We start from the raw sequence: 25,157 nt of genomic DNA, 5'->3' as shown, positions 1-25,157 counted from the left end.
ATGCCTCGATTGATAAAGGCAAGTGTCCCATATGCCTTTTTCCCCACCCAACTAACATGCCCCTCCGCCTTCAGAGATCTATGGACACACACGCCAAGGTCCCTTTGTTCCTCAGAACTTCCTAGTGTGCAATCAAACCCAGAACAGAAGCTAAAAGTAATTTCTTGCAATACCATTTCTATTTGTACACTTTTGGGCAAATTGTTGAAATTTCAAACTTCAAAAAGAAAGCGCTCATAAAGGAGTGTTCTTCATATTGCCTCTCATTTATTTATATGTATGTGAGTTGTACTACACAGGACACCAGCATGAATCCAATTTTACAGAGAATTCTGCCCACTGTTTGATTGTTACAAATTAGATGAATACCTTCATCTTCAGCCTCTTGCAACGTTTTAAGGAGGGCCTCCCGGGAATACATTGCTCTCCGCAGGTTCTTCCGTTCCAATGCTGTTTTGCTTCCAGCTACAGTCTCCTGTAGAACAAAGTAACAATTTTATCTTTTTACCGCTCAACATGAGCAAACAATAAAAAGCAATATTTGAAGTAATAGCCAAGACTGGATTCAACACTAACCCCTAGAATGAAAGTTTGGTGCTATACAGGTACTTTGAGCAGAATCTTCTGTTCGGCGTGTGTGGCCCGCCCCAGCATGCTGACGTGTAAAATGATGTGGGGTGACGTCAAGCGTCTGTCCCGACGTCACTGCGCGTCATTTTGATCTTCTGTTCGGTGGGCACACAGTGGTGTCAGCTGCACGCCCGCCAAATTGTCTAAGGCCATTAATGAACTAACTAAGTCTATTGTGAAAGCTGCCTGTCCAATCTTAAGGTTGGTGGGCAGGTGAAGAGCCCAGGCGGCCTTCGCATTTTTCATGAAACCTCATCCACGGCAGGATGAGGTTTCATGAAGGTTTCGTTCATTAAATATAAATTTTTATGAAAATTCATAAACATGGCCCAGCTCATGTGACACTGTCACATGAAGGAGACGTGTCTGAATAATTTTATTTTTTCCACGTTTTAAACTTAAGTTAATCTCCCTGAGGCAGCTCCATGCCTCAGGGAGACTTCTGCGCACGTGAAAGAATGCAGGCCCTAACTCTTCCTCCTCCCCCTGCCCGCACAAGTAGCGCTCAGCGCTTCCGGGTGTGTGTTACACAGGGCGGGCCTTAATTGGCCCGCCCATGTAAAATGGCAGCGCACAGCCGATCGCGGGCCGAGATTAGCTCCGCCCCCGCCCACGCCCGTTCCCCACCGGCCTGCCCGACGGGGAGAAAATTCTCCCCTTTGCTTTGGAAAAATATGATGTACACTGGATCACCACTGATAAAGAAAATACCAATCTATTTAGCTTGTGACAAAATGAAGCATTTTTCTTTTGTATTATATTGTGGTGTTTTTTTCTTTTTGTCACTTAGGTTAAAATTTTTAATCGGGTCAGTCGCCAAAAATGGCTCAAACTTGTTTCGGTATGATAATATAAGTTCATCTTTCTATCTGAAGATTAAAGGACCTTTTCTAGTTCCTGATCCTGCCTGTTCATTAGTGTTTTCCAAAGCTCGAAGAGTTCTGGATCAGAATTCTGGATATCCTTGAGAGTTCCCTCTCTCTGAATTGTGCCATCCTTCATTGCTATAATCTGTGGAAATACAAATCACATTGAAGAAAACATAGAAATTATAAATAGTGCAAATGGTAAATGCTATTGAGAATTATACTCTATATGAAAATATTATGTGACCTAAACATAATAAATAATAAACAGCACATGCATCCTGAACTAGGAACAAGAATGGGGGTCTTAAACTGGTTATCATTTTGTACATGAGAAAAAGACTTCAAAGCAAACCTTTTGAAATTAGATGGTTTATTGTAATTTGGATGAATTGCTGAAATATCAGGCAGCATTTTATGGGGTGATGGACAACTGCCACACCCCCCCCCCCCACCCACCCAAGCTCTCCACCCCCCACCACCCACGCCACCCCCCCACCCACCCACGCCCCATCCCCTGCCAGAAGAAAAGTTGGGCATGGAGCCAACATGCTCCATGCCAGCCTGCCCCACAGCCATAATGCTCTGCGGGCGGGCTAAATTGGTGCAATGTCGGACTTCTGCCCTTCACTGTGGAGGAAGTCCTGCCCGTAGGAGCTGTCATCCAATCTGATTGGCTGGCAGCTCCAACAGTCCCAGCAGCGGCAGCACCAAGAGCTCATTACTGGGCACTGCCAGGACAGCAAGCTGGCCCAAAAAGCAGGCATGTGGAACCCAGAGCAAGGGAAGTCTGGGGTATTGGGTATAAGGGAGGGATTGAGCAGCTTGTTTGGGGTTGGGGGGAGATGCGAGGTATGTGGTTAGTGAGTCGTACAGAGCAGGCAGATAGGAAGAAAGGGGTAGTACTATCTTAGGGGGGTGCTGCCTTCCCCGATGCATAAAGGGCACTTCCCCCCGAAGATAGCACCTCCCATTCCTTCCCACCCTTTTAATAAGTTTTTTTAAAAGAAGTGTCCTGCCCATTCCTGCCCGACTGCCCATGTTAACCGTATTACAGTGTGGACAGCATATCATCGGGGTCAACTGGCTTGTTAACAAGCTCAATTGACCCTCGATTATTTATTTAAATACCCCAATTTTGGCACTCACCCTGCCCCCGTATTATGGGGGTGATCTTGGGAGTGAGTGGGAAGGTGGCGGGGTTGGCATCTACCCTATTTTTATGTGCCACCACCCCACCCCCCCCAACAGAAAACATGCCTTGTGGGGACACGTAAAGTCCAGCCCATCATACCTAAAAAGAATATAAACTGGATCAAAATAACTTCTAAGGGGAGAATTTTCTGAATGTCGGGTGGGCTGGTCGGGAGCAGGTGTGGGAGGGCATGGAGCCGATCGCCGCCTGGGATTGGCTCCGCGCCACCATTTTATGTGGGCGGACCCGCAATTAAGACCCGCACAGCATGACGCACGGCTGGTAGTGCTACGCTACCTGTGCGGGCGGCAGGGGGGTGGGGAGGGTGGGGGGGAGAGATTTGGAGCCTGCGCGAAAGGGCGCAGATTAAGTACATATTGAAATTTTTTAATTAAGAAAGGTAAAAATTGTTTACACATGTCCCCTCATGTGACAACAGTGTCACATGAGCTGGGACATGTTTGTCAATTTAGCAGAATTTGATTTTATTAAACCTTCGGGAAACCTCATCCCGCCTGTGGATGAGGTTTCCTGGAAAATGCGAAGGTCGCTTGGGCTCTTTGCCTGCCCCCCAACCTTAAGGCTGGACGGGCAGCATTGATAACTACTTTAATTGTTTTTTTTAATGGCCTTTATAGGCCGTTGACAGGTTGGCGGGTGCGCAGCCGCCGAACGTAATATGTAAATGATGAGTGCTGATGTCAGGATGCATGCCTGTCGTCACCGTGTATCATTTTACACGTCAGCGAGTCAGGCCTGCCCCACACGCTGATGTCAAAATTCTGGCCGAAGTGTATTTTCTATGTCCCTCAGCAGAATAATAAAATGAATTGGTTTTGCAGCGTTGTAAAGTTTTCAGTGGCCTCAGTTCCTGAAATATCCTGCTCCAAAATGCCCATTCTGTTGATTTGCAAAGCAAATCTCCATAGTAAGTAATAGACCATGGTGTCAAAAGTTATTGCAGTGTGAACATTAACAACGCTTTCCTCCATTATATTCTTAAATATATGTTAGGTGAGCAACAGTGTTGCGGCAGAATTTTATGGGGAACTAATGGGTAGCGTGGGCGGAAGCACAGTCAAGCGTATCATCCTCTCCCGCCCAGTCCCTTCCTCCTGCAGCAATTTAATATCTGTCGGGCTGTTAATCAGCTAGCGATAAGACTTACGCCCCCAACTGAGGAGGAAATTCTGCCTCCACGAGCTGCCAACCAATCAAATGGTCAGCATATCTCTGATCCCAGCAGCACCACCAGGTTCAGTGGCCACTGCGGGAAGTGCAGCCAGTCCCCAACGAGGATCGTCGCTGGACCCAAATGGAAGGCTAATTGGAGGTGGGGGTGGGTATCAACGAGGCCAGACTGGCAGGACCCAGTGAGGGAAGTGAGGGAGATGGGGGCTGGGTTGGACAGGGAAGTGGGGCAGGGGAAATGTGGATTTGATAAAAGCATGGGTGGTGGGGCATCTGATGGAAACAGGTGGTCTATAAAGGCGGCAACTGCCCTCTTCCTGCCACATGCCCTCAGCAGTGTTACCTGCTGTGATTCCCACCTGGCAGGCCTCAGCCGGCTGCTCATAAAATACTGGTAGAGGTGGCAGGTGGCCCTTAGATGACCAATTAATGGCCACTTAAAGGCCTCAGTTGGCACAAGGATAGGTGGGCTGCCCAAGGGCTCCCCCGCCATTTGTAAAATTTAGCGGGAGCATGGGTGGACAGGTAGGTGCCAGGAAAGGCACCCATGACATTTTACGGGATACCTGCCTGTAAACCCACCTGCAAAAGTGTATAAAATTTTGCACTTAATTGCAAATTCAACCATCCAACAGACTGATGATTTGCTAATTGGGCCCATAGAAAGTATCATTTGGGATAGAATTACAATGCAAAATCAACATAAAGGTTGGTGCAGTATGAATATTACATCTTCAAAATTGTAGCATGGGATCTTTTATGTCCACCCGAGTAGACACGTGAGGCCTTGGTTTAACATTTTATCCAAAGGAATATTATTGTTCACGAACAGTTTAGTAAATCCCACAATTGTAAATCATGCTGAACTGATTATCGAAACAGATCATAATTCTGCCCCCAGAACAAAAACAAAATACTGCAGATCCTGGAAATCTCAAATAAAAACAGAAAATACTGGAAATACTCAGCATGTCTGACAGAATCTGTGGAGAGAGAGAAACAGAGCTAATGGCTGGAATTTTCCGGCCCCCCTCCCCAGTGGCAGGGCTGGCAAGTCACTGAAATTTCCATTCAGTGGAACCAGAAGATCCCGCTGGTGTGAGGGGCCGGAAAATTCCAGCCAACGTTTCTGGGATTCTGAAGGAAGTCCTTGACCTGAAACATTAACACTTCACAGATGCTGCCGTAACTGCTCAGTATTTCCAGCATTTTCTGTTTTTATTATTCTATCACTAGTTGTGCTGCACTTAGCTTTCCAAACTCTGTTGCTGGATTCGAGGAAAAAGAATGCAGGCCTCCGAGTGTGCACCTCGTCTCAGGATTCCAAATTTAAAAATGGCACAGAAGTATCCATAGGGCCATAGAAGGAGGGTCACTTGGCCCTATCATGCCTGTGCCAGCTATTTGCTAGAACAGTCCAAAACAAATCCCAATGCAATTTCCACAGAGCCTTGAAATTTCCTTTGCTTAAAACATGTAACGCATTTTTTTTGAAGGATGCAATAATGTCTGCTTCAAATACCCTCTAGCAGCAAAGCAATCTATGCTCCAGCAACTCCTCTAAGCTTTTTCTCCAGCTGTGGCACAGTATTGCTGCCATCCCACATTTCTTCTCAATATTGACAGATGTATATAAATGATTAGAGATAAAAAGCAACTTTTTATTTAAGAGTTCTGTTAAATGGACTCAGGCATGGGCCAAAACAACAGTACTTTATTCCAAGGTAAGTTTCCACCTGTTGCCCCAACATGTATTTTCTCCCCTCAAGTTTCCTCCATTGGTCTACATTGGCTCCCTCTCTACTCATATTCACGCACCAGGAATTTTTACATGACAAATAGATGATTTATGACCTTAAGTAATAACTGTATAACTTTACAATGATTACTACTGGAAGTTTCTAAGGTGCATGTTTAACAAAGAAAATGTTGTACCATAATTTCTAATCATTTCAAGGTAGTTCCTTATATAATAAATATCAAAATTATACTAAAACTCTATAGATGTTTTCAATACAGAGAGGCTTAATCATCAGATTTTTGCAGACATCATATCATTAATGTGTGATCTGCCTGAAGGCAGGTCCTTGGCTCAATGTCAGTTGATGCTTCATCCTGAGCTGTTTAAAGTTGACAGTTTTTTTTTGTCAATGGTGATTTACCATTGCCTTCCACTCTCAGGGACAGGGCAAGAAGACAGGTCCCAAGTCGACCAGAACTGGAATCAAACCCACACAGTTGGTATTATTCTCAACCACACACTAGCTGTCTAATCAACTGAGCTTAGCAGCCCCCTAAACATCATCTACAAAACCAGAAAAATATAAAATGGAGGCTGCCTCACCCAGTCTGCATGAGGCAGATACTGTAGCTTATGAGTGACCAGCACCACTGTCCGTTTTTCCTCTTGCAGCAGCTTCAGGATTCCATCTTGCATAAGGTGATCACTCAGGTGGATGTCTAGTGCTGAGAATGGGTCATCCTACCAAAACCAAAATTTGATTAACATTCAATTTAGCACCTTCTCTCAACTTCACTGGAGGATGCACTAAAATGACCTATGTATAACAAAAATATTGTGTGAATTTATAAGCTTTGCCAAAAATTCGCTAACACATCTTTATGGCTTATTGCTTCTTGATTGCCTGTTAGAAAAGCAGAGAAAAAGGTCTAAAACTTTACTTCACAAGAGATCCATGTATAGCAGCTCTTCCTTAAATTAATTTAAAGTTCTCTTGTTACCTACTCCATCAGAAATCCATTCCAATTGTTGATCATTCATTGTGTGAAGAACTTCCCAAATTAGTACTAAATTTGTGTTTCATTTGATTAAACTTGTGCTCTTTTCTTCTCTGTTTATGGGTTGACTTGAAGTGACATTTTAGGCTTACCTTTACTCTACTGGTTAATATCTTATTTTTCTCCTTCAGGTGCCCTATGTTGGTCCCTCTTGGGTCAAAACTTTTCCACATGCCTCAGTCTCTCTGACATTAGGGATTGCCCTTTTAGCTCTTTTCTGCATTATCACCAATGCTTGAATATCTTATTTTAAGCTCTCAGATGTGAACATTTAAATAAAATGAATGCGAGAAAAAGGGCTACATTTATTTTGGTTCAGTTTCCTGCAAATTAATGCACCAAATTTCACTGGAATTGGTGAGTAAGTTAGTTAGATTTTCTCGTGCACCCTTCAGTTCAAAGGTTTTGCATCAATTTGCTGGAGGAGCAAACTTATACAGCACGGTGAGGGTTATGGGGTATCAAGGACCAATGTTCCCTCAAAGTTGCTTGGCCACATGGCAACTGAAAAGATCCCTCCCAGGCTGCATACAGGCCGGCCACTTTAAGTTACTGCCTGAAATTTCTGAGACAAATTTCATGGGAAACTAGTGTGCAAATGCAGCAAGTTCTCAAAAATAACGAGAGGGTAAAGGCAAGATGTCGCTTATGTGATGCAAAAGGCAGTGTGTTGTAAATTAAACAGCAAGTTCTGGAGATTTGCAACTCAAACTGTGTCACTTAATCCCTGAATTTGATGGCTAATTTGTGAATTAATACCAGCATGTGTCATTAACATGCTATTATTTCTGCAGCAAGATCCGACTCAATGGCCCTGATATTTATAGGGCTGGATCCATGGAGCAAAAAGTTATGAAATGGAAACTTCAAGTGTGAGTTTCCCAGTCATACTGATGTTTTTAACTGTGGGATATCTTTTGTATATTTTTCTGCTTGTTTCCTGCCCAACACCCAGCCTTATTGGCAGGAAAGCCTGCAGCAGAACAACGTAGCCAAGGGCAAGTAAGGAGGCAATGAGAGACCGGTGTTGAGCTGGGAGGTGATGGAGTTCTTGTTGAGGGAAAAAGGGAAGGAAATGGTAGTTGGGGTGGTCAGATAGATGGTTGGGCCAATAAAAGCACTCCTCCTCCAGATCACGAGAACTGAAAGAAATTAGCTTTCAGATCGAACCCTTCTTGCTGGCTCTCCCAGGACCTGGAAATGTGATCAACACAACCTACAAATAAAAATGCACTTAAAATGAAGACACGCATCCTTCTTCAAAAGGTATTATCACCTGGATGTCTTCTGAGAATGAATTGGTTGCCAGTTCCCTGCCCTGCCTCTGTTAAAACTGGTTTGCAAGTTTTTAAATTTTGACTTTTCACTTGCCCCAAAACCGGCCATTTTTGAGGGTTAAATTAGCCTCAAGGTAGGCGTGGGAAGGGTTCAGGTGAGGAAAAATTTATAAATATGAAGTCAAGGCAATAAGCAGTGTAGTTATTTGGGTAAAGACAAGTAGAGAATGAACGGATGGGTCAGCTAATAGTGCATCAGTGAATTAGGTCAAATCAGGGAAAATAGTAAGAAATTAAATTACAGATAATTTATCTGAATGTACAAAGCATTCGTAACAAGTTAGGCTGAATTAATGCCACAAATAAAGATAAATGGATAAGCCGTCACACAGATGTGGTTACACAGTACCCAAGCTGGGATTAAATACTTCAGGGTACTTGATATTGCAAAAGGACAGCCAAAATGAAAGAGTATGGGGCTGGGGGGGTGTAGCCCTGATAATTAAGGATGACATATGGACAGAAGTGAGAAAGGTTCTTGGTTCAGAAGAATAGGAAGTAGGATTTCTATGGGTGGCATTGAGGAATAACAAAGTTCAGAAAACACTAGTGAGAGTAATTTATGGGCCTCTTGTCAGTAGTTATACTGTTTGACATGGTATCATTCAAGAAAGAAAAGGAACTTGTAACAAAAGATATGAAATAAATATAGGAGACTTTAACCTTCATATAGACTGGACAAACCAAATTGGCAAAAGTAGTTTGGAGGGCCAGTTCATAGAATGTATTTGAGACCGTTTCCTAGAATAATACCTCATGAAACTGAACAGGGAAGGAGTCATCTTAGATATTGTCTTGTGCAATGAGACAGAGTTAATTAATAATCTCATAGTAAGGAATCCTCTGAGGAAGAGTGATCATAAAATGATAGAATTTTACATTAAGTTCGAGAGTGGCATCCTTAAGTCTGAAACAAGGAACACTAAGGTAACGAATGGCAAACACATAGGTATGAGAGGCAATTTGACTAAGATAGATTGGGAAATTAGAGTAAAAGTATGAACGTGGCTAAGTATTGGTGACAATTTAAAGGAATATTTCATAATGCTCAACGAATAAAGATTCCATTGAGAAATAAAATCTTCACGGGAAAAGTGATCCCTCCATCATCGCTAACTAAAGAGGCAGGTGATATTATGAGATTAAAGGAAGAGGCTTATGATGTTGCCAAGCAGAATAGTAAGCCCGTGGCTTGGGAAAGTTTTGAAAACAAGCAGAGGTTGGCCGAATAACATTATGGAGGGAAAAACATTGAATATGAGAGTAAACTAGTAAGAAATATAAAAACAGATTATAGGAATTTCTATAAATATGCAAAAAAGGTGGGGTAGCAAAACTACATGTGAACCCCATAGTGGTTCAGACAGGAGAGATTATAATGGGAAATAAGAAAATGTCAAAGACTATAAACAAATATTTTGTATCTGTCTTCACAGTAGAAGACAAACAGCATACCAGAAATAGTGAGGAATAGGGAGTAAGGACCTTAAAGTAATTAATATAAGAAAAAATACCAGAGAAATTTATGGGACTAATCCTCTGGACATGATAGTCTACATCTTAGGGTTCTAAAAGAGGTGGTTGCAAAGATAGTGGAAACATTGGTTGTGATCTTCCAAATTGCCCCAGATTCTGGAATGGTCCCAATTGTTTGGAAAGTAGCAAATATAACACTTCTATTCAAGGAAAGGAGAGAAAAACACAGGGAACTACTGGATAGTTAGCCTGACATCAGAAAAATGCTGGAATCCATTATTAAGAAAGTGGTAGCACAACACTTATCATATGATTACGCAGAGTCAACGTGATTTTAAGAAAGGGAAAATGACATATCTATTTGTATTTTTTGAGAATATAGCTAGCAGGATGAATAATGGGATTAGCAATGATCTTATTGAATGTTGCAGTAGGATCAAGAATCCATACGACCTACTCTTATGTCTTACTTCTTATTTTCTTATGCCAAAAGTATTTTCAGCTTATGTGAATGTAGTATATTTGGATTTTCAAAACGCATTAGATAAGGTGCCACATGAAGAGTTGCTATGCAAGATAAGGGCTCACATGGTCTGGGGTAATAAATTATGATAGGTAGAGGATTAGTTAAAAGGCAGAAGCAGAGGGCTGAATTTTCAGGCCTTACTGGAGGTAGGAATAAAGGTGTGTGAGGTACCAAAATGCCAGCACTGGCAGGCGTGTGTGCTTTCCCAATGCCATTCCTGCTGCTGGCGAGTTCTATCAGTGCAGGAGGAGGGCGGCCACGCTATCCCACCGAATCAATTAGGAAGGTCTATTAACATTATTGGAGGGCTCATTGAGAGCTTGTTAAGGGCAAGTTCTGATTTTCACAGGGGCACATGGGCTGCTACTGCTGTCTGGGGCAAACCAGCTGAATGGAGGTGGATGCACAGTGGGGAGCCAGTCCTGGCAGGCAGGTAATTAGATGATCCCAATGAAAGGGTAAACAATATTGAGGAGGATTCAGCCATTGGGAAACAGGTGCCATCGGCTGAGAGCAGGTTGTGGGAAGAGTGGGCATTAAGCACCTGAACAGCATAGGAGGAATAAGAGAAGGGGAAAGGCTGCCAAATACACTGGGGGACCATCTGAACAAAAGGAAGCTGGTGAATGGGGGCAAACTCTCAGATTTCAGGTCCAGTGGCAATGAACAGCAACATCCCCTGCAGGAAGGGCAGAGCCCCAGGCATGAGGATGGCAGGGGAGAGGAACGAGGGACAGGAATAAGACTGTCAAAGGGAGAGCAATCTGTAGATGTCAGAGAACCAGCGCTGCAGGAGACTGTGACTCCCCAGGCAAACGATTACAGAGATCTGTGCCCTTGACATCAAAAGACCTCATACTCGCAGCTCTGCTTACCATGTCCTGCCAGTAGCCATCAAACTCATTATGACATTGAATTTCTTTGCTTCTGGCTCCTTCCAAGAATCAGCTGCAGATCTTGGTGGCATCTTGCAAATGGCTGCACACCACTGCATCTCGCAGGTCACTGATGCCCTATTTGCAACAGTGGGCAGTACATTCGGCTCCAGGCAGATGTGGCATCTAGAGGGCAGTGGGTGTTGCTGCCATGGCTGGATTGCCCCAGGTGCAGGGCATCATCAATCACACCCATGTAGCTATCAAGGAGCCCAGAGACCAGCCAATGAAATTTATCACCAGGAACAGCTTCCACTCTTTCAGCACTCAGTTTGTCTGTGACAAGAACTTATGTGCGCTCGTTTTCCTGGTAGCTTCCATGATTCCTTCAACCTCCGCCAGTCTAGGCTCCCGCCATTCTTAATTCTACTTCCTAGAGATGGGATGGATTCTTGGGGGCAAGGGATATCCCTTGAAGAGATGGCTTTCACCCTTCCACGACAGTCTGACACAGAGACACAGAAGTGATACAAACAAAGTCATTTGCTCACGAGGATAACACTGAGCAGACCCCATGAGGCTTGTAAGGATGTGGTTCTGGTGCTTGGACCAGTCCAGTTATGCTCAGCAATGCCCTCCTGCAAGGTTTTCGCTCACTGTGGTGGTCTGCTGCACTTTCCACAACATGGCCCTCCAGAGAGTTGTGGACCTTGAAGAGTGTGAGGCACTGGAAGGACACAAATCATCAAAGGAAGAGGAGGAGCAGGGCTTGGAAGAGGACACAAAGGAAGAAGATGCTGAACACCAAGGTGACCCTGCTGCAAAGGGAGGTGGGTCTTGTCAGGATGCCATTTATGTCAGGGATCATCTGCTTCCAGTTCGGTTTGAGCGAACCTCTCAGTAATGGGAGCAATGGCATGGCCTGAAACTCATTCTGAGCTGCCTGTGTTAACATATTCATTGAAGACGCAGCCTGGAACAAGTAACCTCTTAGCATCAATGAAGGATGCACATGTACCAGAAATTTCACTGGTACCCATATAAATAAACGCCATATAAACGTGAGCAGGTCAGAGGCTGAGAATCCTGAGGTGAGTAACTTACCTCCTGACTCCCCAAGCCTGTCCGCCATCTACAAGGCACAAGTCTTGGTATACTCTCCACTTGCTTGGATGAGTGCAGCTGCAACAAAATTCAGGAAGCTTCACACCATTCAGGACAAAGCAGCCTGCTTGATTGGCACCTTAAACATTCATTCTCTCCGCTATTGACACACAGCGGCAGCAGTGTGTACCATCTACAAGGTGTTCTGCAGTCCTGCCACATCTAGCCATAAATGGTGGTGAACAATTGAACAACTCACTGGAGGAGGCTCCATAAATATCCCCATCCTCAATGAGGGAGGAGCCCAGCACATCAGTGCAAAAGATAAAGCTGAAACATTTGCTACAATCTTCAGCCGGAAGTGCCGAGTGGATGATCCATCTCGGCCTCCTCCAGGGATTCCCAGCATCACAGATGCCAGCCTTCAGCCAATTTGATTCACTCCAGGTGACATCAAGAAATGGCTGAAGAACTGGATACAGCAAAGGCTGTGGGCCCTGACAGTATTCCAGCAATAGTATTGAAGTCTTGTGCTCCGGAACTTGCTGCGCCCCTAGCTCCCCTGGGGGGAGGGTGGAGTTTTCATGATCTGGAAACTGTCCCAACTTCTACTTCCCACTCTTGGAAAGAAAATCCTGCCCAGAAAGTAGGAATAAACAGGTCATTTTATGCTGATTGGCTGTTACTAGTTGGGTGGCACAAGGATCAGTGCTGGGGCATCAGCTTTTTACAATCTATGTTAATGAGTTAGATCACAAGAATGAGTGGAAAGTTTTCAGGTTTGTTGGTGACACAAAGCTAGCTTGGAAAGAGCTATGAGGAGGATAGAAGGAATCTGCAAAGGGATATAGACAAGTTAAGTGAGTGAGTGTGAAGGTCGCAGGTGGAGTACAATGTGTGGAAGTGTGATGATTTCCCACTTTGGTGTGAAGAACATATAAACAGATTTTTTTTAAATGATGGGAGACTATTAAATGTTGGTGTTCAGAGGGACTTGTACAGAAAACATAGAAGTTAACATGCAAGTACAGCAAACAATTAGCAAAGCAAGTGGTATGTTGGCCTTTCTTGCAAAGGGGTTGGCGTTCAAGGATAAGGGAGTGTTGCTGAGATTGTACATGGCTTTGGTGAGAATGCACTTGGGGCAGAATCTTGCCTTTGTCGGGCAGGCTCGGCGGGGGCTGTTGGGAAGCTAACCGCCACCTGCGATCGAGGCTGGAAGCCGATTTCACGGTGGTGAGCCAATTAAGGCCCGCCCAGCGTGAAATGCGAGCAGCAGCCCTCAGTGCTGCCTGTGTGGGCAGGGTGGGACGGTGAGTGGTGGCGAGCACAAACTTAGCATATATCATTGTTACACACTTCATAATCTCTCTGTCACATGAACAGGGACATGATTATTAATTACATTTAAAAATTTTTATTTTATTTTCATTTGCTTTAGGAAAGCGCTTCCCGCCTGTGGATGAGGTTTCCTAAAAATGCGAAGGCCAACCATAAGATTGGATGGGCAGCGAAAAATATCAGTCAACTGATACTTTAATGGCCTTAACAGGCCTTTTAATTGTTGGCGGGCATGCAGCCGATTCCAGCGTGTGCCCGCCAACTGAAATATCGCGCATCTGCGCGTTGATGTCGGGGCGCTTGCCTGACGTCAACGTGTGGCATTTTACACTCGAGCGGGTTGGGCATGCGCCCGCCTGCCGAACTAAAAATTTTGCCCCTGGAGTAATGTGTACAGTTTTCATTTCTGTATCTAAGGATATAGTAGATTGATTCCTGTGATGAGAAAGTTGGCCTATGCAGATATGTTGAGTAGAATGGGCCCATGCTCTCTGCAATTTAGAAGAATGAGAGGTGATCTCACTGAAACATGTATGATTCTGAGATGGTTTGATAGGGAAGATGTTGAGAGACTGTTTCCACTCACTAGAAAGTCTAAAAGTAGGGGGTATAATCTCAGGAAAAGGAGTTGGCCATTTAATATTGAGATGAGGAAAAAATTCTTCACTCAGAATTTTGTGAATCTTTGGAAATCTCTATCCCCGGAAGGCTGTGGATGCTCAGTTGCTGAGTATATTCGAGAATGAAATAATGGATTTTTGGACTCTAAGAGAATCAAGGGGTATGGGGATCATGTGGGAAAGCGGAGTTGAAGTACAAGATCAGCCATGATCTTACTCAACGTGAAGCAGGCTCTAGCAGTCATATGGCTTACTAATGCTACTTCTTATGTTGTTATGTTAAAAGTTATTCCACCTTAAGTCCTTTAAAAACAGACAATTTTTGATATTTGTGGATTGTATTTAAATTGAATCTGAATATATATTTAATCTATAATATTTAATTACTGGTTAGAAAATGAAAATTAGTGACTTAACATAAAGAAATCCAGTGCATAACACATGCATTTTAAATAGAAACAAACAAATAACTGAACCCACCAGAAATACCACATTAGTTTGTTGGTATAGGGATCTTGCAACACTAATACGCTGCCGCTGTCCACCACTCAAATTAATTCCCTGGGGAACATCAGAGGAAAAAAATAATCAAACCATGAGAATCTCAATTTAGCCACTTAACTGCAGCAAGGGGGACAAGGTATATAAACATGAGTTAATTCCCCACAAACCCATTAACGTTTAAAAAGAATGAAATGAAGAGGCTCACATCCTTCAATTTTAGTACACCAGTAAAACACTTACTTAACCTGATGATATACCCAATGGACTGAAGGATTTTAACAAGACACTGCCCATTTCTTATCTCCTCCCTTCCTAGACATATCCATTAGAGCTCCACAGGGGATAGCAAAATACATGTAATAGTATTGCTCTGGCATCTGTGCAGGCATGCAAGATGGGTGGGGTGCCTGTAGAGAGTAAGCAACAACTTCAGGGTATCCTGTGGGGGATCCCCCAGTTACGGAGTACCTAAGCACAATGATATATCGAAAAGCATTCATAAAAAGCCACAATGATGATTTAAAGATCTACAACTCAACTTAGCTCAACTGGTAGCCTACTTTCCTCTGAATCATGAAAGCCATTGATTTAAAACTGCAGTTCAGGACTTGAGTATGGGCTCACATTAACACTTCAGTGCAGTAACAGTGGCTGCTATCCCTCTAATGAAACATTAAACCGAGGACCTGCCTGGTTTTTTCATGAGTTCAAATGAGTGTCAATGATCTTATTTTCCAAGAAGGGCAGCAATTTTTTTCTGGCACCTAGCCTACATTCCCCCCTCAACCAACATCACCAAAAAACAATTGCTTATTAAATTGCTTACTTTAGAGACGTGCTGAGTCTGGGGCAATCTGATTTTGGCTGGGATTTTCCAGCCCCACCTGCTGCCGGGACCTTTCGGTCCTATTGAAAGTCAACGGACTTTTGGCTGGCCTGCTGCATCCCCCTTTGCGGGTCCCGAAAATCCCGGCCAATGTTTAAAACGATGCATTTAGAGTGACTGAATAGCCTTAATTCTAACTATGGGTGGGATTCCAACAGACAGGACTGAAGTGAGTGGCAAAGGGTCCTGATCTCAGCAGCATTAGGGCTCAGCGATTTTAACTCCTTAGATAAAAACAAAAAGCTAAAAGCTACTGCGGATGCTGGAAATCCAAAACAAAAACAGAATTACCTGGAAAAACTCAGCAGGTCTGGCAGCATCGGTGGAGAAGAAAAGAGTTGATTTTAACTCCTTGCTCATCTGTATGCTATTGATGGGACCTTACTGTGTGCAAAGTGGATGCTACGTTTGCTTACATTTGAAAGTAATTAATTGTTTACAAAGCTGTTTGATAGATTTTTCAGAAATGCGTTAAAATGCAATAGAAATATAAGCTCTTATTTTTCTTAAGATGTGATGAAAATCTCTGGAGGTTATACGGACATGTATGAGATGGGAAGTACTCTGTAGTAAATGATATATTCAGTGCTATTAGCCAGTGAGAATATCGCTTGTGAAGGGTTGATGAGTGGGTAAATGTTCTGGAGGTTTGCTTGATTACATTTGCGGATTGTTAAATCATTATGTGGAATTTTCCCGGATGAAATTAAATGTGTAGAGCCAAGTATCTGATAGCATAGATATGGAGAAACAGGCTTGGCAGAAATGACATTTTCTCATTATGTACCTCCTTTTATTTGCTGGAGTGTGGTAGATCTTGGAAGTGGCTGTTTCTCATAGGTTTGTGTTATTTTGGATATTTGTGTGATTCCCACAACAATTGCCCTATCACTCTTTCAATGGACAGCTAATATTTGTAAATTGCTGTTTCTATCAATTGTCAGGCATGGAAAAACGAAGAAAAACAAATTCTGGCTAAAACCCAGTGATAGGCTTCTACTCAATCATACTTCTTTTTCTTTAATAAAAACATTTTTTTAAAAAAAGAAGCAAACATAAGCAATGTGATTACTGACCCTCTCCCCAATCTGTGTCTGATCACCCTGCGGAAGGAGGTCAATATCTGGCTGAAGTGAGCAAGCGTCAATTATTGCTTTATACCTGTGGAGAGAGCAGCAAAGAGTCAATGAGGATGAATTTATTATATCTAGCTAATTGATTCAGGGGAAATCAAACACATACTGCTCAGCTGGCAATCACTGATTTTATCTGAAAGCCTAATAGATCCTAGTGACATCAAGAGTACAGCTCTGCATTATTTTGCTGATAGTGGCAATATTTTATTTTCCACAATCTTGTATATTTTAGCAGAGCGAAAGAAAGCAATGATTTAATCCAGGTAAGTGATATAATTATTACAAGGCAGTGATTTATTCCTATGCTCTTGTTGTGTGTAGGGCTGATTAAACCATATTTCACTCCTCATCCCAAAATATTAGAAAATTATTTTATAGTTTTGTTACCCGATCCATATGTAACAGTTTTAACTCTGGATTAACATAAACCCTGAAGTCTAACCAGTCTATAACTAAAATCAAACAGGGAGTCTAACATTGCTTCACTATTACACTTGGTGCAGTATAAAAGAATGTAGTGATGAATGACATTTAAAACATTTTTACCTTTAATGCTTGGAAGGGGAAAATAATATTTAACAAAATCAATAATAATTACATATTGTGCCTTGTACTAAAATGATATGACATCCAGGTTGTAATTTTCTATCTAAGCCTTACTATCACTAAGCAGGGGCTGAATGCTTTCCCAAAAGAAGAAAGGTTGGGGGGGAGGGGGGGCAGGGGTGGAAATGAATATAAGCCATGCAAACACCATTCATAATGGCCAACTGTAAAGAGATTACCTGTGACGTGGGATCAGCTCTTTTCCCACTCTCAACATCAGGGAATGGTGTAATATGTCACAATAATCTACGAGTAGAAAGTAAAATACAAAAAAAACCCTAACCTGCAGCGGTTGCTTCTTATTCTTTTAGTTTAAAGGTTGACAAAGAATTGACTTACTGATTTGTTGGTTCTTTCACAATAAGATTTATCCAGCATTCTAATGTTAACGAGAGGAGTTTTGTTTGGTCAAACAGCAGGACTAAGGTGGTAGCATCTGACTCAAAACAGGGTGCTAGTAATACCCCTGAAATCTCAAGGTAGATGAAATTCAGAATTTACTTCTACTCCAGCAACCCATCCCCAATGGAAGAACAAGAAAACAAACTGAAGGAACATAAAAGACTCATCTTATGGCCAATAGTTGCTCAACAGCTGAATTAGCACAAGACATCGCGCCTGTGGCAGGGCTGGAAATTCCCGCCAAAAGTCAATGGATGTTTGGCTGCCTCTCCGAATTTTCTGTCCCGCCCGTGACAGGCCCTGCCACGGGTGGGACCAGAAAATCCCGGCCTAGGTTTTTTTTTTTGAAAAATACTGTTTTGTGGACCTATGTCCAATTAGAAGAGGATTTTGGCTAGCTTCAGTTCACATAGAGAATATGTCATTGACGAGGAGAGCTGCTTTTCCATCCACCCTGGCTGCAATAAAGCCTATGCCATCAAGGTGAAACACAAGATTTCTACGTTATTCTATTCACCAAACTTGGTGTAAATACTGAATCATTTCAATTATTTCTCTTTGTGTGCTCCCAACTCATGAGACTTCGGATATATACAACTCTTCCCCAATCCACTGTATCCTCAGTGAGAAATATATTGTTATCAAACTATTGAACAAACTATCTAATAGCAGCACCTAAAAAAACACCATCTATCATGGTTTGCAAAACATTGCCATCTTGCTAGACGTCGCTTACTGAGCCATTAAAATGCTGCAAATATTGACAGAGAGGCATTTACTGTTTGATGTGACAGTACAACCTTCATTAAAAGCACCATATGTGAAGTATAGTGCATCATTATGACCCAAACTAAGCAAATACCATTAAAATAGTTAATAGCATTAGGTCATTACTGTAAGGCTCTCTCTGGCTGATGGAAGGGGAAAGAAAGGCATTTACAAATGTACGCTAAACTGTAGAGCATCTGATAAAGATGCTTATTATGGCCAGGACCTTTTGCTCTTGCTAGTGGTGGGATTGGAAGCAGTGGTGGGATTGGAGGCAGGAAGGTAGTGTACCACACCGCATTCCCACCTCTGCCAGAGTTATGTTCTGGGCAGGAAAGCCCATGGTCAACCTTCCCACCCTGCTGCTAATTGAGGCCCTTAAGGGCCTTACTCTGCCACCGCTGGTATTAACCCAGCTGCAGGTGGGCCTATTGACATGCGGCATGCATGACAGGTAAAACTGTGCAGACAGCTTCCTACCACTGGGGGGGCTCCCTTGATCAATGGCACTCGAGGGACTGGGCATAGGGAAGGAGGGGAGGGGGGGATGCTGGTGAGAGGCACCCCTCCCCAGCCCTTGATAATGACGTTCTGCACCCCTCTACCCCTCTCCCCACTCCACATTACTTGCCTATGACCTGGGTCGATCCGTGATCCTGGGACTCCGGTGCCTGTCCTTCTGGCAGCAACTGTGGACTCCCCTGTGGCACTGCTGAGCACAAGAACTGCTGGTCGGTGATTGGCTGGCAGCTCTCAGTAGGCGAGTCTTACGCCTCCGAGGTCTTCATTCCAGGGGAACACCCACCGCTGACCTCGCCACTGCCTGATTGGCTTGTGGTTGTGGGCCTTCCCAAAACAAGGCAGCACAGGTCTCTCCCCAGCTCTCCAGCCGTCAGGTCAGACCCCCACACCTCAACAAGATTCCTCCCAATATTTCTTCACAGTCATCCATGAGCTTTCTGGATCACCTGTGACAGATCTGATTGCAAAAAATGCCACACAGTTCCAGATAGACAAGTCTTAACAACATTGAGAGTTGGGAGATTGTGTTTGACTATTAGAGTTCTTTGAAGAAATAATCTGCAATGTGGATAAAGGGGAAACTCCTGTAGATGTACTTGGATTTCCAAAAGGCATTTAACAAGGTTTATTTCAAATTTATTCGTTCATGGGATGTGGGCATCGCTGGCTAGGCCAGCATTTATTGCCCAGCCCTAATTGCCCTTGTTCAGAGAGCATTTAAGAGTCTGGAGTCACATGTAGGCCAGACCAGGTAAAGACAGCAGATTTCCTTCCCTAAAGGACATTTGTGAACCAAATGGGTTTTTATAACAATTAACAATGATTTCTTGGTCATCGTCAGACTTATAATTCCAGATTTTTATTGAATTCAAATTTCACCACCTGCCATGGTGGGATTCAAACTCTGGGTCTCTGGAATAGGCCAGTGACAGTACCACTATGCCACCACCTCCCTGTGTCAAATCAAAAATTACTACTCAAAATATGAGTTCAAGATGTAGGATGCAGCATATTAGCATGGATAGAGAATTGGTTAGCTAACAGGAAATGGATAGTAGGGACAAATAGGTCACCTCCAGGTTGGCAAGATGTACCTACTGCAGTGCCACAGGGATCAGTGCTGGGGCCTCAACTGTTTACAATCTATATCAATGACTTGGATGAAGGGACCAAAAGTATGGTTGCCAAATTTGCTGATGATAGATAGGTTAAGAGAGTAAGTTATGAAGACGACATAAGGAGTCTAGAAAGGGATCTAGATAGGTTAAGTGAGTGGGCAAAAATTTGACTGATGGAGTACAATGTGGGGAAATGTGAACTTGTCCACTTTGGCAGGAAGAATAGAAAAGCAGTATATTATTAAAATGAAAAGAGATTGCAGATTTCTGATGTACAGGGGAATCTGAATCACAAAAAGTTAGTATGCAGGTACAGCAAGTGATTAGAAGGCAAATGGAGTGTTGTCATTTATTGCAAGGGGAATGGAATATAACAGTAGGGAGGTTTTGTTACAGTTGTACAGGGTGTTGGGGAGACCACTTGTGTACAGTTTTGGTCTCGTTATTTAAGTAAAAGTATATAATTGCACCAGAAGCAGTTCAGAACGGCTTCACTTGGCTGATTCCTTAGATGAGGGGCTTGTCTTATGAGGAAAGGTTGGACAGATTGGGCCTGTATCCATTGGAATTTAGAAGAATGTGATCTTATTGAAACATGTAAGATCCTGAGGGGACTTGACAGTGGATGCTGAAAAGAAGTTTCCCCTTATGAGAGAGACTAGAACTAGGGACACAGGCCAGAATTTTCTGTCCCATTGGCATCAGGTGTGAAGGCAGGCCAGGGGGCAGAGGGACGACAATGTAGAGAGAAGGCCAAAATTCGGTTTCACGCTGGTGTGAAATCTCAGTGGGATCATCTGATAGTGTCTGCATTGGTGGAACACCAATCCCACTGGAGGCCAGCACGAATCCGCTTTGCATCCTGCTAATGAGATGCAAAGTAAAGCCCAGCTGGAATCATCCCCCCGACGCCAGATTTACCGTTACGCCGGCAGGAAAACATGCCGGCCCAGAAGATGTTTGGACAAGTGTGACATGCAGATGTCTGGACTTACCATTAGGGCCTTGCTCAGTTTGTGAACATCCAAGGAGCAGAAGATGCTAGAGCCCTACAGCTATCAGACCCTGGGGGAACATGTACATCACATGCTGTGGGGAGGGTGAGGTTGGGGGGGTGGGGACAAAGGTGTCAGGGAGGGTGAGATTGGGAGGGCGGAGGAGGGGGCATAGGGGGAGTAGGGTTAATGGGGGAGAATGCAGCAAGTGGAGAGGTAGGTGTAAAGGTGGAGGAAAGTGTAAGGGAAGGAGTTCGGAGGGGGACAGAGTCCGGAGGGAAGGAAGGTGTTTGGGGGAGGAAGGAGTTTGGAGGGGGGAAGGAGTCCAAGGGAAGGAAGGAATTCAGAGGGGGGAAGTGTCCGGAGGAAGGAAAGAGGAAGGATGGAGGAAGGAGTAAGTGGGCGGATATCCAGGTGAACGGATAAGGGAATGGTCTGTGGTGTCAATGACTGCCTCCTGGGGAGCGAACTGAGGGTGGGTGTGGTAGGGGGGAATGGTGAGTATGAGAGGGGCCAGAGTGAGCTAGAAGGGTGGGAGGGTGAGGGTGCGTCAGTAGCGGCAGAAGGGATGGTGAGGGTGCTTGGTGGGGACTCAGAGGGAGACACGGATCCTGGGGGAGGGAAGGAGGAGGTCAGGGAGGTCAATGTGGATGGGGGTGGGATTCTCAGGAAGGTAGGGAACGTGCATGTTCATCTGGACATCCTGGAATGACAAGGGTTCAGGTTGGTAGGTGACGCTGGGGAGGTGGAAGGTGATGCCAGTGGGTCAACAGTGATGGGGGAAAGGACCGGAGAGCTGATGAGAAACTTAACAGCTACATGGCTGTCGAAATCAAAAGTGAGCAGAGCCTCATGTTGGACGGGTACAGGTGCTTCTTGGGAGTGTAATCGGTGGATGGGTGGAGATGCAGGTCAGCTCAGATGGACAACAGAAAGAGAACCCCAGCAGGCAGCATTGAAAATGTTCAAGACAGTGAGATGAGTGTGATGAAGGGGGGACTCAGATGCAGACATAGATCCTGGGGGTGGGAAGGAGGAGGTCAGGGAGGTCCATGTGGATGGGAGTGGGGGGGCGGTGTGGGTTGCAGTGGGAGCACTAGCAAAGCCTGTCAATGAAGCTGAAAGCCAGCATTACACCTTATTCAGTGAAAGTGAATATATTTTCAGATTATAAAGTGGCAAAAGGTGTTCATCTGTGTAACCACTTGTGATTGGAATTTTGTAACTTTTCTAGGTCCATCACTGCTTCTAGGTGCTGCCTTGACATCCACAGCAAGGGTGGAGACAGCCTGTGCAATGTTTGGCCCAAGGCCCTGTTGCCTCTGATGACTTCAGTGTGCGTCGTTTGGAGAGCAGAAGCCTTGAGGGCCCCGGCTTGCTTTGGTTGTCCTTTTGTGGGATAGCTGCTCTCTCTGCGGTGACAGAGGACAAGGTTGAGAGGCTCACGGGCAAAGGGGACTTGGAAGGAGAGGACAGCCTCTGAGATTCCTGCGTGGATGACCCAGGGGTGCCCAGCTGCCACTCCTCCTCCCTTTGGGTGCCCGAGGGCACCAGCCTGATTCCCTGAGGCGAAGGAGCACCTGGAGGGACATTGAGGTGCCCCGTTTCCCTCTCGCATTGCCACTGCAGGAACTCACCCATAGCTACCGCATTGGAGCGCAGGTCTGTATGCATCTCCGTGTTCTGCTGGGCCAGGGTCTCCACGGTGTCCGCTGTCCTTCCCAGGGAGACCTCCATACGCGCACACATGGGCCACACCTCACCAGAGAGCAGGTGGACGTACTCCTCCGACTTGCATGCCAGTCTGTTGAGAACTTCCAGCAGCTCTGCATGATATTCCTCTGCCTTCTGCTGGCTCTCCAGGATGAGTTGGAAGGCCGAATCCAGAGGTTCGTCAGCTGACTCAGACCTCACAGATGCCTCTTTCTCAGCAGTCCTCCAAGTGCCAGGGAGCTTGGTTGAACTTGCCTCTTCCTGCTGCGGACACGTGTATGATTGTGAACCTGAGCCTGCTATAGATCTAGGTTCTACCGAGGTTTGTGTCTCTGTGCTGATGCAGGGTGTGGGTAAGCGCTGTGATGGGTCTCCGAGGCTGCTTATTTCCAGCTCTTCAATGGAGGAGGTGTCCTCTTGGCTGGAGGTGAGGGCGTGGATGGAGCTGAGGGACTGGCTAGCTGAGGTCATCTGTCGCTTGGCAGAGCTCTCTGTGAACCAAAGTAGAGATAATTAATGCATGGCAGCAGAGTTAAAAGCAGGAGAGAGAGCACTCATGCACTCACAACCGCATTGAGAGATGATGATGTGGTGCAGGATCTTCATGTGGGTGTGTGCCACCAACCTCACTGTCGTTGCAGGCACTATCCACATCCTCACCAGTCAGTGCGATGGCACATTCCTCAAAGTGAGTGAAGGGCCTAATGTGGGCCACTCCACCCCTGGTCTGGGATCTCCCTCTGCCGTTGTCAGCCAGCTTCTCCTGCATGAAAACAGGTGGAGAGAGTGTGAGCAGGATACATGGCACTGCGTGGGATGTTTGTGTGGTGATCGGAACCATGTGTGGGATGAGGACGCGAGCTCCAGGGGATATGAGCCTGATGGAGATGTGAGGGCTGTGGTGTTGTCCCTTGAGGTGTGAGATCCCTGTGGATACATAATGGCTTTGTGAATGTGTGAGTTGAGACTGATGAGGTGGGCTGCCATCTTCTTTGCTTTTGGGACCATCTGTCGCCCTGAGCAATCCTGGTCTGCAGACATGGAGTAGGCATGTGCTCTGTTGCTCTTTAAACATGGCACTTGGAGTGAGGAAGGGCTGAAGTCATGGCATGGTGGGCAATTCTGAGCCCGCCTGCCAGCGATTTGATGTGTTTCCCGTGAATGAGTTATGAATGAGGTGGGATGCACCAGGAATGGAATGATGGAACGAAAACCCACCATTGCGGTCAGCGGGTAAAACGTCCTTTTTCCTGCCCGCTACCACACTTTATGCAAATCTTAGACGACTCCACCTGCAGCTTAAAATTAGTGAGTTTCCCAGTTAAGACAATGATGAGGATAATTTTTTTCTCTCAGAGGGTTGTTAGTCTGTGGAATTCTCTTCCCAAGAGAACAGTGGAGGCAGGGACATTGAATATCTTTAATACTGAGTTAGATAGATTCTTGACTGACAAGGGAGTCAAAGGGTATATGGGGTAGACAGGAAAGTAGAGGCCACAATCAGATCAGCCACGATCTTATCAAATGGCAGAGCAAGCTTGAGGGGCTGAATGGCTTACTCCTACTCTAAATTCGTATACTCGTATGGGAGCTGATTGAGGTGAGAGTGTGTGTGTGTGTGTGAGAGTGTGGGTGTGATAGTGCCAAATGGGTGATAGCAACTAAGCAGCCTGTTTTATATCTCTTCCTATTTTTATGTCCATTGACTCCATAGCTTTCAATCCAATCTTGAAGCAATCTTGAACCAAATGGTAGCCAAAATACAGCCAAGTTCTGGAAATGCAAATCTTTGTACCTCTAGCTCTTTTCATTTCTATTTATACAGCTTAGTAAAAGTATAAAAGTGTAAACATTTTTTCTAAAGTATAGTTAAGATATCCCCTGCACAATCTAGGATAGCCTGGTCTAATACGTTATTGTTGACCCGTTGGTGACATCTGAATGCTTATCCTGTTCTCAGGAAAAATATCAAATGGTTGTGATTAAATAATGTTAGGCTCATATCTCCTTGACTCTTTTCATGGATTGTCCACAGAAGTTAAGGAAAAGTTGCTCATTTTCAAGTCTTTTTGGAAGTTTTCTTAGTGGTTCTTCATTTTTCTCCACAGATTAATACATTGGACATAACTACATGATGGAGGCTCAAAGTAAAACTATTTATTGTTGTTCAGTAGGATTGAAACAGATTATTAAGGCAGATAATAACAGATACACAAATTAGTATAATAGCTTAATCTGTGTGTACAGAAACAGAGCAGGGGTTGAATCAAGTTTTAAAATAAACTGAATCCATTTTATGTATGATCAAAGGTGATATTATTGAAATATGTAAGATCCTGAGGGGACTTGACAGAGTGGATGTTTCCCTTTATGAGAGAGAATGAGTTTCTCTGTTCTCCTGTCTCCCGGCTATATCCATCTATATATGATTCCCAAGGCTTCCTCTGAGCCCTCTTCAATTACCAGTGGTAATGGATTCAGTTTCTTTTTAAATTGATTCAACCTCTGCTCTGTTTCTATACACATGGTTTAAGTTACTATACTATT

General features: G+C 44.3%; 1 protein-coding gene across 4 annotated transcripts in view; it reads right to left on the bottom strand.

Moving 5' to 3' along the window:
• The window catches only part of abcc8 (ATP-binding cassette, sub-family C (CFTR/MRP), member 8), a 291,828-nt gene that overhangs the window by 69,786 nt on the left and 196,885 nt on the right, over positions 1-25,157 (bottom strand). For all 4 annotated transcript variants that reach the window (XM_078549123.1, XM_078549126.1, XM_078549124.1 and 1 more), the window contains 5 exons: positions 16,427-16,511; positions 14,441-14,521; positions 6,227-6,364; positions 1,516-1,641; positions 370-475 (listed from right to left, as the gene is read on the bottom strand). In XM_078549123.1, coding sequence (XP_078405249.1) covers positions 370-475; positions 1,516-1,641; positions 6,227-6,364; positions 14,441-14,521; positions 16,427-16,511 — 536 coding nt within the window. The remainder of the gene's footprint in view (positions 1-369; positions 476-1,515; positions 1,642-6,226; positions 6,365-14,440; positions 14,522-16,426; positions 16,512-25,157) is intronic.

The sequence above is a fragment of the Cetorhinus maximus genome, chromosome 9 (genome assembly GCF_964194155.1).
Source record: "Cetorhinus maximus chromosome 9, sCetMax3.hap1.1, whole genome shotgun sequence".
Lineage (NCBI taxonomy): Eukaryota > Metazoa > Chordata > Chondrichthyes > Lamniformes > Cetorhinidae > Cetorhinus > Cetorhinus maximus.
This window is presented reverse-complemented; position numbering and strand designations above follow the sequence as displayed.